General features: G+C 41.8%; 1 protein-coding gene across 1 annotated transcript in view; it reads right to left on the reverse strand.

Annotated features, from left to right (window-relative positions):
• The window catches only part of snd1 (staphylococcal nuclease and tudor domain containing 1), a 736770-nt gene that overhangs the window by 692581 nt on the left and 29362 nt on the right, over positions 1–14827 (reverse strand). The window contains exons 6-8 of the mRNA XM_055653291.1: positions 14284–14375; positions 12013–12171; positions 9983–10089 (exon numbers count right to left, since the gene is read on the reverse strand). Of these exons, the coding sequence (XP_055509266.1) occupies positions 9983–10089; positions 12013–12171; positions 14284–14375 (358 nt within the window). The remainder of the gene's footprint in view (positions 1–9982; positions 10090–12012; positions 12172–14283; positions 14376–14827) is intronic.

Genomic DNA, 14827 nt, shown 5'->3' on the forward strand with positions numbered 1-14827 from the left:
GACTGGAACAATTTTAGTAACAATATCACGTTAGTATTCATCACTCTATTGGACCATAGCCGACCTCAGGTTAACAGATGCAAAACATAAGGTACATAAGGTACTGGAGAAGGGTGAAGAAGAATCAGTCTGTAGGAGAGTCTCGACCCGAAACATCACCCATTCCTTCTCGCCAGAGATGCTGCCTGTCCCGCTGAGGTACTACAGCATTTTGTGTCTACCTTCGATTTAACCCAGCATCTGCAGTTCTTTCCTACACATAAGGTAGTGGAGAATTTTTAAAGATCAGAAGTACATAATTGATCAAATTTTCTCCAAGAAAAAAAATTGGAAATAGTGCACAATGCAACAGATAACACGCAACGACTCTATTTGTCCAAAAGATTGACATTCTCCAATCTAATGGAAACTTCTAATGATCCCATGAATACTACCCTCGAGACTCATGAATGCAGTTCATCAGCCATAGCACCAATAATTAAGTTTTCCTAGTCATTATCATGTTTCCTGACTTGCCTTCCAATCCACAATTTATTTACAGTGCCCTCCATAATGTTTGGGACAAAGACCCATCATTTATTTATATGCCTGTGTACTCCACAATTTGAGATTTGTAATAGAAAAAAAAAAATCACACATGGTTAAAGTGCACATTGTCAAATTTTAATAAAGGCCATTTTAATATTTTGGTTTCACCATGTAGAAATTACAGCAGTGTTTATACATAGTTCCCCCATTTCAGGGCACCATAATAATTGGGACACAGCAATGTCATGTAAATGAAAGTAGTCATGTTTAGTATTTTGCTGCATATTCTTTGCATGCAATGACTGCTTGAAGTCTACAATTCATGGACATCACCAGTTGCTGGTGTCTTCTCACGTGATGCTCTGCCAGGCCAGTGTTACAGCCATCTTTAGCTCATGCTTGTTTTGGGACCTAGTCCCCTTCAGTTTTCTCTTCAGCATATACAAGGCATGCTCAATTAGGTTCAGATCGAGTGATCGAGTCATTTTCTACCTTTGAAAAACTCCTTTGTTGCTTTTGCAGTATGTTTGGGATCATTGTCATGCTGTAGAATGAACCGCCGGCCAATGAGTTTTGAGGTATTTGTTTGAACTTGAGCAGACAGGATGTGTCTATACATTTCTGAATTTATTATCCTACTACCATCAGCAGTTGTATCATCAATGAAGATAAGTGAGTCAGTACCTTCAGCAGCCATACATGCCAAGTCAAAACATCCACCCAACCGCGTGTCACAGATGAGGTGGTATGCATGGGATCTTGGGCAGTTCCTTCTCTCCTCCATACTTTGCTCTTGCCATCACTGATATAAGTTAATGTTCGTCTCATCTGCCCACAATACCTTTTTCCACAACAGTGGTTGCTCTTTTAAGTACTACAGGTGCACAACCTTTTATCCGGTGTTCCAGAAACCGAAAAACTCCGAAAACCGGCCATTTTTTCCAGGATGTCGTCTGCACACCAAAGCTCGCGTTTGGCGCCAAACTTGACCCGAAACGACCCACGGTCAACCCAGGTCTGTACTACTGTAGCGGCTGCCTCCTCCCCGGAGACCGGGGAGACACTTAAACATCTGTAAATCATTGCTTAAATGTTAGTCAGTTAGTTTGGAGGGCTTTTATGTGAAGGGGTAAACTTTAATTCTTAGTCCCCTACCTGGTCGGAGAGACGGGGAGCGGTCAATGCCTTACCGGGTCGCCGTGCAGTAAGCTCTGCAGCGCTGTGGCCGGTGGGGCTGTGGGCGGCGCCGGTTGTAGCTCCGACCCCGGCAACTCTACCCCTGGCTGCGAGGCGCTCCAAATCCAGCGCCACCCGCGGCCGGACGCCCCCCACCCCAGCTCCGCAAATGTTGGGAGTCGGCGGCGTCGCAGCGCTGGGATACCAGCGGGAAGCGGGCAATGCCTTACCGGGTCGCTGTGCGGTAAGCTCCAGGGCGCGGAGGCCGCCTTCTCCCAACATTCGCGGAGCTGGGGTGGGGGGCGTCCGACCGCGGGCGGCGCTGGATTTGGAGCGCCTCGCAGCCAGGGGTAGAGTTGCCGGGGTCGGAGCTACAACCGGCGCCGCCCGCAGCCGGACGGAGCCCCCAGCTCCGCGATGTTGGGAGTCGCCGACCAGGTAGGGGACTAAGAATTAAAGTTTCCCCCTTCACCCACCCACCCCACCACCACCACCACCACATAAAATCCCTCCAAACTAACTGACTAACATTTATGCAATGATTTACAATGATTCCCCGGTCTCCGGGGAGGAGGCAGTCGCTCCAGACTTTTCAAGCCGCCCGCGCTACCTACCTAATCTACGCTAAAAATCTTCCATTCGGAAATCCGAAAATGTCCGAAATCCGACAAGTGTCTGGTCCCAAGGCTTTCAGATAAAAGGTTGTGCACCTGTATAACCTGATCATCCTATTTTTACGGCTAACCAGTGGTTTGCATCTTGCAGTGTAGCCTCTGTATGTCTGTTCATGAAGTCTTCTGCGGACAGTGGTCATTGACAAATCCACACCCGAAGAGTGTTTCTGATCTGTCGGACATGTGCTGGGGGATTTTTTTTTTATTATACGGAGAATTCTTCTGTCATCAGCTGTGGAGGTCTTCCTTGGCTTGCCAGTCCCTTTGCGATTAGTAAGCTCACCAGTGCTCTCTTTCTTCTTAATGATGTTCCAAACAGTTGAATTTGGTAAGGCTAAGGCTTGGCTGATATCTCCAACAGTTATATTCTTGTTTCTCAGTCCCATAATGGCTTCTTTGACTTTCATTGGCATAACTTTGGGCCTCATGTTGATAAACAGCAATAAAAGTTTCCAAAGGTGATGGAAAGACTGGAGGAAAGACTAGGTGCTGAGAGCTCTCTTATACCTGCATTATGGAGGCAATTAAACACACCTGCGCAATTACAAACACCTGTGAAGCCATGTGTCCCAAACATTACGGAGCCCTGAAATGGGGGGGGGGGGGGGGAGAAAAACATGTATAAACACTGTTGTAATTTCTACATGGTGACACCAAAATGTATAAAAACGGCCTTTAATAAACTCTGACAATGTGCACTTTAACCACATGTGATTTGTTTTTAATTACAAATCTCAAATTGTGGAGTAGAGGCAAATATATAAATGATGGGCCTTTGGCCCAAACATTATAGAGGGCAATGTATTCCTGGAAGGATATTTGTATCCTCATTGGTTTTCCATTTATTAATTCTCCAAACAACCTTACCGCAGGACGAATGTTCACTTTACTAACATATATTTATTTTTTAACATTTATAGAAGCGCTGTTTTTCGATTCCAGTCATTCCCTCGTCTCCCTGCTCCTGTCCAATAGAAGGTAAAAGAGCTTGAAAACCTCCACCACCATGCTCAGGAACAGTTTGTTCCCCTCCATTATTAGGCTTCTGAACAATGTTGCCATTAGCTAGGGTACTGTTCAATTCATCTCTACCACATTGAGGACACTGTACTTTGTCTATGGAACTGATAGAAAAATAGGTGCAGGAGGAGGCAATTCGGCTCTTCGAGCCATTCATTGTGATCATGGCTGATCGTTCCCTATCAATAACCCATGCCTGCCTTCTCCCCATATCCCTTGACTCCACTATCCTTGAGCACTTTATCTTCCCATTTGCTCTATTGTACTTGAGTTTGAATTGATTGCGTGGTATATCTGATCGGGTTGGATAGCATGCAAAACAAAGCCTTTCACTGTACTTTGAGATGTGACGATAACACACCTAAATCTAAATATTTAGGCCTCGTTCCCTTGTCAATTTTTTTCATCATAGTTCTTTTACTCATTCTTTTCCTTGTTTTATAGGCAGTCTGATATTCTGATTTGTTACAATCCTTGCACCAAATGACTTTTTCTATAAATTTAATAATTTCTTATACTTTTATGGTTAACCATAAATAGCAGGTTCGTTCCTTCATCTTTGGAAAGCATCTACTCTGAAAGATCCCCTTAAGTACCTGCTGTCAAGTGACTAAACCGTTAATTTAGTTACCCAAATAGTTTAGTCGACTTTGCTTTCATGCTCTCTTATTTGCCCTTCAAGTTAAAATCATTCGTCACTTTTTTCTCCCCAGCCTGCACACAAAATTCAATCACTTTATTATTGCTGCTACCTTGGGGCACCTTTACCATCATTAATCCTCCTCTTTGTACAATACATGTTTTTTGGACATTCAAATTGGCTCAGAAAAGCATGTCAATTCCTCATTAATGCTGCCTTTACTGATCTGTTTTTTTCATTCTCTGTGCACATCAAGATACCCAATAATTATTACCTCACTTGTCTGACCAGCTCTCAATAACACCCCCTCCCCATTGCCTGCTCCCATCTTCTTAGAGCTATCTTGATTACATGCAGACATGAGAAATAAGAAAAGGAGTATGATTGAGCTGATTTTGGCCTCAGCTGCCTCTTTCTGCCTGTTTCCTACAAGTGTACACTTCCCGATAGACCAAAGACATCCATCTCAGCCTTGAATATATTCAATGATTCAATCGCTACTCTTCCTGGCAGTGAATTCCATAGACTGAAGATTCACAGAAAAAAAAATGCTCTCATCTTAAATGGGCATTGCTAAACTATGCCTCTAGTTTCTAGATCGTTGTTGGGCAAGGGAAGAGATCTCAAACGTGTACGTTTCAAGAAAATCACCTCTCATCTTTTTATATTGCAAGGAGTAAAGGCTCAACATTTCCACATAAAACAAGCCCTTAATCTCAGGAATCAACTTGGAAAATCTTTCAAATCCTTCAAATGCCAGTAGGTTCTTGCTCAAATAAAGAAATCACAACTGCACAGGTCCGGTCAACACCCTGTACAGATAAAGCAAGGCACCTCTTTCATTCTTTACTCCTTTATCATAAAGACCAACATTTCATTTACCTTGCCACCATGCAAACTTTAGTTTATTTACAAGGACACCCATAATCCCTCGATATAGCAGCCTTCTGTAGTCTTTCTCCATTCAACAAATATCCTGGTGGTTCACCATCAGCTGATGATTGCAATTTATATTCGCCGTGGCTCCAGTTCCCATGCTCCCCATCCATTAGCAAAAGCTCCACATCCCGCACTCACTTTAAATCCACCTGCTCCTGTTGGCCGCATTCCTTCAAAACCCATCCCGTCTGCTTCCCTCGCCCCCTTCAAACTTACCAGCTTCACTGAATAGTTGCTGTGAAACATCTTTATATGAAAGTGAATTAATATTGTGCCAATAAATATGACATTTAATACTCTGGAAAGTCTGTTATCTAGCACCAAAGGCACAAGGATACTGAATTAACTGAGTTTTACTGTAGTTACATGAAGCCAACATGAAAATCCTTCATTTTCTTGAGGCTTTAATTCATGCAGCAACCTTCTATGTAGTATGCTATAGAATGTCCTCTGGCAATACAAATAGTTCATTAATCGATTCCACTTTTCTTGATATTGCTCAATACATCAACAAACTCCTATAAATTGGTTAAAAGCAATTCCCCCTTCCTGAAAGGAATAGATCCAGTATCTTTCAATGGCGATTGGTATCTCCAGGAATACTCATTCTTCATACCAAGGGGCTTTTCATTTAAACCATGAGTTACAATTCTTAATCTTTTAGACCCTTCCGTCCAACAAATGTGAAGTATTGATTTACACATACTTTCAAGACCATATAAAATATTTACAATGTACAATGTGGTCTTCTCTACGCCAAGGAGACAGAATACAAAACAAGTGACCATTTTGCAAATCCGGCTTTGCCCACAAGAGGGATCTGTCCACTTCAATTCTCCTGTTCTCATTCTAATCTGCCCTGTTTTTGATGCCGTTTGAAAAAAGCTGAATCCTTCGAGCAATTCTTCACCTTCAATGCAGGACTTTATCTGAAATTATTGAAAGCAGATTAAGATTCGTCCCTAATTTGTTGTTCTTATTTCAGAATTTCACACCAATATATCCTTTTGAAATTATACTATTCTACTTCTCATATATATACCTCCCCCAACAAATCTGCATGTTTCATTGTCACCCTCTTTTGTGTTGCATTCAATTTCTTACTCACTCCAACCTTTAACCTCATATACACTTCTCTCTTCCCAGCTGCACAGCGGCTCAGAGGAAAGCGCTCCAGAGGGCCATTGACAACGCCCAGAGGATTGTCGGCTGCCCTCTCCTTACCTTGGAGGACTTGCACAGTTCCCGCTGCACCAAAAAATCCCAGAATATCATAAAGGACATTTCCCACCCCGGACACTCCCTGTTTGAACTGTTGCCGTCAGGCAGACGGTACAGATCTACAAGGACAAGGACAAATAGACTAAAAAACAGTTTTTACCCCACTGCTATAAAAGCACTAAATGTAGCCGCCAAGGAACGCAGGGGCGATACAGACTAAGGGACTGGTACACTGTGAAATCGACAGAAGGATGGAGGGTTGGGTGTGTATGCGTGCTTTGTTTGTGATATTTATTTAGTTGTTTATCTTTTAATATTTTACCTTGTATGTATCGTTAGCTTTTAGAAATGTTTGAATGCTGCACTGACTGGCTGACATTTTAAATTTTGTTGTACATGGTTCATGTTACAATGACAATAAAGAAACTATTCTATTCTATTCTAGATTTCAATGTATTTGCCATTGCCCAATTCTGATGAAAGGTCATCAGGTTCACTCAGACACTTCCTGACCCAAGCATTCCCAGCACTGATTTTACCACGGTAGACATAAATGCTGGAGAAACCCAGCGGGTGAGGCATCATCTATGGAGCAAAGGAAATAGGCAACGTTTCGGGTCTGAAGAAGGGTTTCGACCCGAAACTTTGCCTATTTCCTTCGCTCCATAGATGCTGCCTCACCCGCTGAGTTTCTCCAGCTTTTTTGCTAGCTTCGATTTTCCAGCATCTGCAGTTCCTTCTTAAACAAACTGATTTTACAACATAGCCTTTGATCCTGCAAGAGTTTTGACTGGATCCAACGCACATCACATCAATGCAAGGCTCATCCGAAAACAACAGCATAAAATTTAAAACTTAAATTCTGAATTTAAGGTGCCGAGCCAATCTCAAACAACATTATTTGTCCCCTTACACATACGTAACATAACATCAACACTTCCCACTCATTCAGCGAACACTTCCTCCCCACACTGGCAATCACAGGAGATTTGACATAGTTGCTTCCAAAGTGAAAAATCTGAAGATTGATGGAAAGGTAGGGGGAGGGGAATTAAACATCATATGACATTACTTATTCAGAAATTATGGGAATGAATTATGGGCAACAATTTAAAGAGATTCCCAATTTCTCTTTCCACCATCTCCTGTGGCAATTCTTGCAATATAACTCAGGAGACAGGTTCATTGCCCACCTGACAACTGATTCAATTGCTTCTTGTTACTTACATTGAATGCATGAGCACTGGACACCAAGGAAAAGCCCAACAGCAAGTAGGAGACAGACAGTTAGCACAAACTGAAGTGACAGGTATTCAAGATTCATTGGGAAAAGCAGAAAGCACAACAGATATTGACCTCTGTTTTACTCAATATACAATCATACATGTTTCCCACTATGATCAAATTATAACATGGTTTTCTGCTGATAGGTTGATAAATCATTTAGACTGCGAAAGCAGTAATCAAACTGTGCCCACTGGCAACTAAAGGCACATTTATACTTCAAAATTTGAAACAATGAAAATATACCATTCATCCTAACACATCCACAGCAGTCAAAAGAGAGATGCCAGCTAATGCCACCATCCAGCACACCACACTTCACTGTAGGTCATTGTTCATCAAGCATGCATGGAAAGATTCAAAATGTAATGAGTGCGTCTGCCTCTACCACCATTTTAGGCAATACATTACAGTTCACTACCTTCCTCTGGGTTCCAGACCAGGGCATCAGCTATGTCCTCATTCTTTAGGGAACAGGGGTTCCCCCTCTTCTTTTATAGATGAGGCTCTCACTAGGGTCTCCTCTATATCCCGCGGCTCCGCTCTTATTCCCCATCCCCCAACTCGTAACAAGGGCAGAGTCCCCCTTGTCCTCACCTTCCACCCCATCAGCCATCTCGTACAATATTTTTCCAACCTCCAACGGGATCCCACCACTGGCCACATCTTCCCATCTCCCCTTTCTGCTTTCCGCAGAGACGGCTCCTTCTGCAACTCCCTGGCCATTTTGTCTATTCCCACTCAAACCACCCCCTCCCCGGGTACTTTCCCTTGCAACCGGAGGAAATGCTACACTTGTTGTTTTACTTCCCCCCTCCACTCCATCCAAGGACCCAAGCAGTCTTCCAGGTGAGGCAGAGGTTCACCTGCACCTCCTTCAACCTCATCTATTACATCCGCTGTTCCAGGTGTCAACTTCTCTACATCAGCGAGACCCCCCCAAGCGCAGGCTTGACGATCGCTTCGCACAACACCTCCTGTCAGTTTGCACTAACCAACCTGATCTCCCGGTGGCCCAGCATTTCAACTCCCCCTCCTATTCCGAATCCGGCCTTTCTGCCCTGGGCCTCCTCTATTGCCAGAGTGAGGCCTAGCGGAAATTGGAAATTGGAGGAACAGCACCTCATATTTTGCTTGGGTAGTTTACACCCCAGCAATATAAACATTGACTTCTCCAATTTCAGATTGTCCTTGCTTTCTCTCTCCTTCCCCTCCCCAGCTCTCCCACAAGCCTACTGTCTCCGCCTCTTCCTTTCTCCCCCCCCCCCCCCCCCCCCCCCCATTGGTCTGAAGAAGGGTCTCGACCCGAAACTTCACCTATTCCTTCTCTCCACAGATGCAGTCTCACCCGCCACGTAGGAGGACCATGTCAAAAGTCTCATGGGCCAGTCCCCCTTAGGCTATTTTTAGGCGTCGCAGGTCACCGAAAAACGGCGATTGGACCCCCATCGACAAATAATTTGAAATAGAATCATTACATTAACAACAAAAAAAACCGAAGTCAGCAGCGGCAACAATCTGCGTCACCTGGCAACAACCTATGTTAACCTGGCGACAACTACGTCAGGAGAAGTCAAGCTACGCTCATTGGCGTCAAACCCAATGTCGCTGACCACCTCCGAAAATGTTTCAACAAGTTGAAAATCCAGCGGAGACCAGAAAGATGCGACAACTCTTTGGGCGATTGAGGAGACTTCTCACAACCATACAGGCAACACCCCATCGACCATGTGGCGACAACCTAGCTGCCTAAGTGGGACAGGGCCCTTACTAAAAATATATATTGACCGCATGAAGCTTAATCAACCATACAGTTCCAAGCTAAATATAGCTGCTTTCACCTATTTAGCTGTGCATTGAGTACAGGAGTTGAGACGTCATATTACAAATATACTAGATGTTGGTGAGGCCACGTTTGGAGTACTGTGTACAATTGTGTTTTCATGCTATAGGACCGTTGAACTAGAACGGATGCAAAAATGATTAACAAGCATGTTACTTGGGGTGAAAGCTTTGAACTATAAGGGGAGGCTCTTATAGAAGTATATAAAATCATGTAGAACGTAGATAAGGTGAATAGCTACAGTCTCTTCCCCCACGGTAGGAGAATCTAAGACAAGAGGTCATAGGCTTTAGGCGAAAGGGAACAGATTTAAAACGATTCTGAAAACTAACCTTTTCCACACAGGGAAACCGGCCAGGTACGGGGAATTGGAAAATGCTTAGCCAGGCAATTTGGTCAGTACTAACAAGTTGGGCTGAAGAGCCTGCTTCTGTGGTGTATAGCTCTATAACTCTATATCCTAATTCACAAAGAATTGATCAAGTATCCAGTTTAAATACATTTGGGATTCTGATGGTACACTCAAAATTTAATCAGTGTGTTCTATAAAAGTAATTGCACTAAGCAAAAATTCTGATTATTAACAGTTTGTCAAATACAGTCTTTTGCCTTCCACAGAATATTTTCAGATTCACAATTCACAGTCAAACAATTTACCTTTCAGCAGCTCGAAGTTTTTCAGGTCCTTGGGTGTAAACTGCAATTGACCAGTCCACACAGCGAGCAAATCCTTCACGAAGCAGCAACTCTGTGATATTACCATTCTGCGGATGAAATGAAAAGAACCTGCCGTTAGTGTGTTGTTTTCCTAAGATACAAATTATGAAAAGCACTTCTTCAGGATGCACCATCCATCAGAACAGCAGGCAGTGCCTCACACTGCTACATTTGTTGCACTCTCACGAACATTTCCTTTAAACAACAAAGTCTAATGCAGTCAGAATCCGAGCACAAAGCAGAAGAGGTAACAGGAATGCACCCATTTGCGTTCCGGTTTACCTTTCAATTGAACCACAAGGTAGAAGGCATTGAAAGTCTTTATTGTTTCCCCCACCTCCAATCTGGCAGAATATCTGTTCACCCCATATTCTCCCTGCAACACCAGCACTCAGAAGCAGAATATTTTTTGTGCATCATGCTGCTTTGCCCAGCAGATGGCAGAATTGAGTAGCTTCAGCTAGTTTCGATCTTGCTGCCAAGGAGACAGTTTCTTAAATAGTCAAATTTAGCACATCTACATATCAATATGATGCCTCAAGGAGTGAAAGAACACATGCCTTCTGGCATGTCCTTTCCCATAATTGTACATGCAAAGAACCCCAATCTTCAGAAATGGTAATCTTGCACAATTAAATAATTCCAAAGAGACAACACAGAACTATATAAACCTAGAAACACGGGTTACTCCAATAGCCATCAATTAAACACTAGTTAAAAAACATGACAACAGAGAGAAACCTGCAACTTACGCTATTTTTGGGTACACCAATGTCAATTTTAAAGGCAGGATATATTAACATTCATCTGTTGTAATGATTAACTCAACAGGAGCTGAGGAGTATTAAGGAGCAAAAGATTTTTCTACCAGATTCATTTATGGTATAATTGTGCCTCATGGAAGACCAGCATTTAATGTCTTTCTTTATTTTTCTCCTGAATCAAGTGGCTCGAAAGGCTATTTCTGCCAGATTACCCACACTTCTGTCGATCTGATTCCCAGACAATCTGGTCTGGGCAGGAACTGCAGATTTTTACTGGGATACATGACAGGCTTTTAAATAAACCTATTATGATCACTATTGATGACATTACACCTTACTTTTAAGGTGACTTACTGAACCAAATTAAAAGTCCTGCTGTGGTGAATTTGAAATTGCATATCTAATCATTAGGCTATATCCCAGGAATCCTTGCCCAAACTCATCACGATGCAGAAAAATATTGCCGTTCTCTACGCAGAGTTTAAAACACACCTACCGTGACATTGAAGAATCTGCAAGCTAAGAAATCTGTCCAAATAAAATATAGACTTGTAAAGCTTCTTTAGACATGACTCGAGAACCCTCCAACACTCAGATTGTTACAAGATACAAGAATGCTTTATGCTTCCAAGGGATTTGAAAATTAGTTCCTGGCAGCCAACAAATTGGCTTCCTTGCTACCTTATAGCGAATGCAGCACCAGAGACCCGGGTTCAATCACGATTACGGGTGCAGTCTGCACGGAGTTTATACGTTCTCCCCGTGACCTGCGTGGGTTTTCTCCGAGATCTTCGGTTTCCTCCCACATTCCAAAGACGTACAGGTTTGCAGGTTAATTGGCTTGGTAAATGTAAAAATTGTCCCTAGTGGGTGTAGGATAGTGTTAATGTGCGGGGATCACTGGTCGGCACGGACCCGGTGGGCCGAAGGGCCTGTTTCCGTATTGTATCTCTAAACTCTAAACTAAAAAAAGATCAATAGGATTGTCAAGAGAAATATACTGTCCATCAAATTAAGATTCCTGACCTGAAAGTACTTGATTGGCAATATAGAAATTTCAACCAATTTACCTCACGTCTCACTTTCAGATCAGGCTTCACTTTGGTACCCAGTTTCCATGTGGTGATCAGCTCATCGTAGTCATGTTTCTTAGCAAAACACCAATAATGAACAGAGGTATTATTCTGTCTGCCTTACAAGACTTACCGGGTGAAGGATGGTGCCTAGAATGACCTGATTCTGCACACTCTCCAAGATGATCTGGACATCCCTCTGCAGAAGGCGTGATTCTGTAAAAAATTTTGCTTCTGCTGCAAATGGCTCTGGCGTTTCAGCCCCATCAGCTTCACGTTTGAACGATGGACACTAAAAATGAAAATGGAATAAAAAAGTTAATATGTATATATGTAACCGCAGAAAAAGGCTACAGATAACAATTCTGTGCAAGGCAATCTTAACACATCGCAGTCTTATAATGGCACCAATAACAGATTAATTAAAAAATTGATCTCTTTTTACTTCAGTGACCTAGAAAGAAATTCTGTCAAAATGGCCATAAAGGCAATTATTGGGGAAATATCAATTTCCTTTACCTTAATAGCATTCTGGTTTCTGGGATAGAAAATTGATCTTGGCAGGCACCACTACATAATGGGCTGGCAATGCCATGAGGTGCCATTTTTAAGATTAAAATATTGAGCAGATCCGTGCTCATCATTTGACTGATACTAAATATTGCAATGCAAAAGTATTTGGACTGATATTAGGAAATCGCATAACCTACAACAACTTGTGCTTACACAGGGTATTTTACATGTTATACCAGTACTAAAACAAACAATAAATATTTAAGAGAAAAAAATAAAATTTAGGATAAACAAAAACTAGATCAAAGTTTGAAAATAACGTAGGGAAATATTTTGGAGAGGAAATCTCAGAGTTTATAGTGTAGGCAGCTGACAGCAGAGCAACCAATGGTGGGGATATAACATTCATTGATGATCAACAAGTCAGAAAGTGAAAGGGCACAGAAAATTGTGGATGCAAAGAAAATTGATGACAAATAGGGATCAAAAAAGTGTGATCTTGCTTGATTTAGAATCAGGACAATGCCAAACAAGAAGTGAACAAAAGACAAGAAGAGAGGTGATGATGAACAACACTTTGCAGAATCAGAAATTATAGTATGGCCATATCCATTACAGCCCAAATATGTTTTTTGGTCAATTCTGTTTCCCAGCTTTCAATCCTTTGAGGTTATCACACGTTAAATTCTCATCTATCTTACCAAGGCAGTGAAGGTTTCTGCCTCTGACCTTTCAAGTTGCTCCTAACATAACTGCCTTTTATTGAAAAATCATCATCTTCAATTCACCTCAATTCCTTCCACCACTTATCACAAGGTTATGGTCCCTAGTTATTGTCCTCTCCGTTAAGTGAAGTAGATCCTCCTTGTTCATTGTGTCAAATTTCATGTATGAATAATGTTGTGCTTTTATCATTAAAAAAGTTACACTAACATTATGGCCCTTTTAAATCAAAGTCAAACATTTCCTGACCCGGTAATTAAATGTTCAATTCATCTGTATCTTTGTCCTCCCATCAGGAAGACTAGATAACTCTTCACTTTCATAAGATTGCTGCTCAATGTATACCAGCCCCCACATTCTCCTACGCCTGGATAAATTTAAACAATTTCTACTCAAAAGGTCGATTTAGTTAATCAGCCAATTTCCAATACAAATAAATGCCTCAAGGTGGCTGTGGACCTGAAGGAAGGAATGCATTGCTACATGGTGAAACCAAAATGTATAAAAATGGCCTTTATTAAAATCTGACAATGTGCACTTTAACCACATGTGATTTTTTCTATTACAAATCTCAACTTGTGGAGTAAAGAGGCAAATAAATAAATGGTGGGTCTTTGTCCCAAACATTATGGAGGGCACTGTATTTTAAAATGTAACACTCTCCTTAAACATTTTACATAAAACTAGTGCTTAGTAATTTAACAGCATAAGATACGATGGTTTATGGGCAACCAACCATAGAGCGAAAAGTCGAGTTACACTTCAGATCAATGAACACTGGCCAGAACAGCCTGGAGGTTTGACAAAAGATCACTAACCTGAAATATTAGTCACCTTTCTCACCCCCAATCACCCAACACCAAAGAGATTTTTTCCTATACAAATAATTTCTGACAATTTATTTTCCCAGATTTTCAGCATCCACGGTACTTTAATTTTGTCTGTCAATTTGCAGTATTATTTGCACCACAGAAGCAAATAACTCAGCAATATGACAGAAAATGAAAATGCATTGGAGCTGTGAATGGACAAATAAATGTATTGGGAAATTAGATGGATCTAGCGAGCACTTAGAACATTGGTTACATCCATCTCAGAAATGCAAGTGAAATCGCATACAAGTAAATGCAATTACGTCAAATACAACAAACATGAACAAATGTTATACCTTGACACCAGAAAGCATCACCGTCACCAGGTAGTAGTCAGGCAGCAGCAAAGCCCTCACGACACTTCCATCTCGCACATGCTCAATGACAGCTGTATGTAGGGAAAAAACATTCAGAATTAATCTGTTGAGCAAAACAGAAGGTGACGGATGTGGCAGGGAATGTCATGGAGTCATCCAAAAATGAATAATATTAATAAATAATTCTGGACAGGCAGCAGATATTGAACAAGGAAGACTAGGAGAATAAAAGGACAAACAGCACTGCACATGATCTTTGAACAAAAACTTTACATTATGGCAAAGGAACTAGTAAGGATGGCACCGGGGACCAAAATTTACAAAACATTGATCATCCCGAGGAAAGGTTGTAGTTGAAGGTGCTTGGAAAAGCTGTATTTAATCCTTTGTACTGAAACAATTTCCAAATTGATAGCCCAATGACATCAGCACAACAAACTAAAACCACTGTCAAGTTGCTGGCATCGAATGCAATCTCTTCCAATATCTCAACAGGAAAACATCCAACCTAAATCTCCGGTCC

The sequence above is a fragment of the Leucoraja erinacea genome, chromosome 22 (assembly GCF_028641065.1).
Source record: "Leucoraja erinacea ecotype New England chromosome 22, Leri_hhj_1, whole genome shotgun sequence".
NCBI classification, from domain to species: Eukaryota; Metazoa; Chordata; class Chondrichthyes; order Rajiformes; family Rajidae; genus Leucoraja; species Leucoraja erinaceus.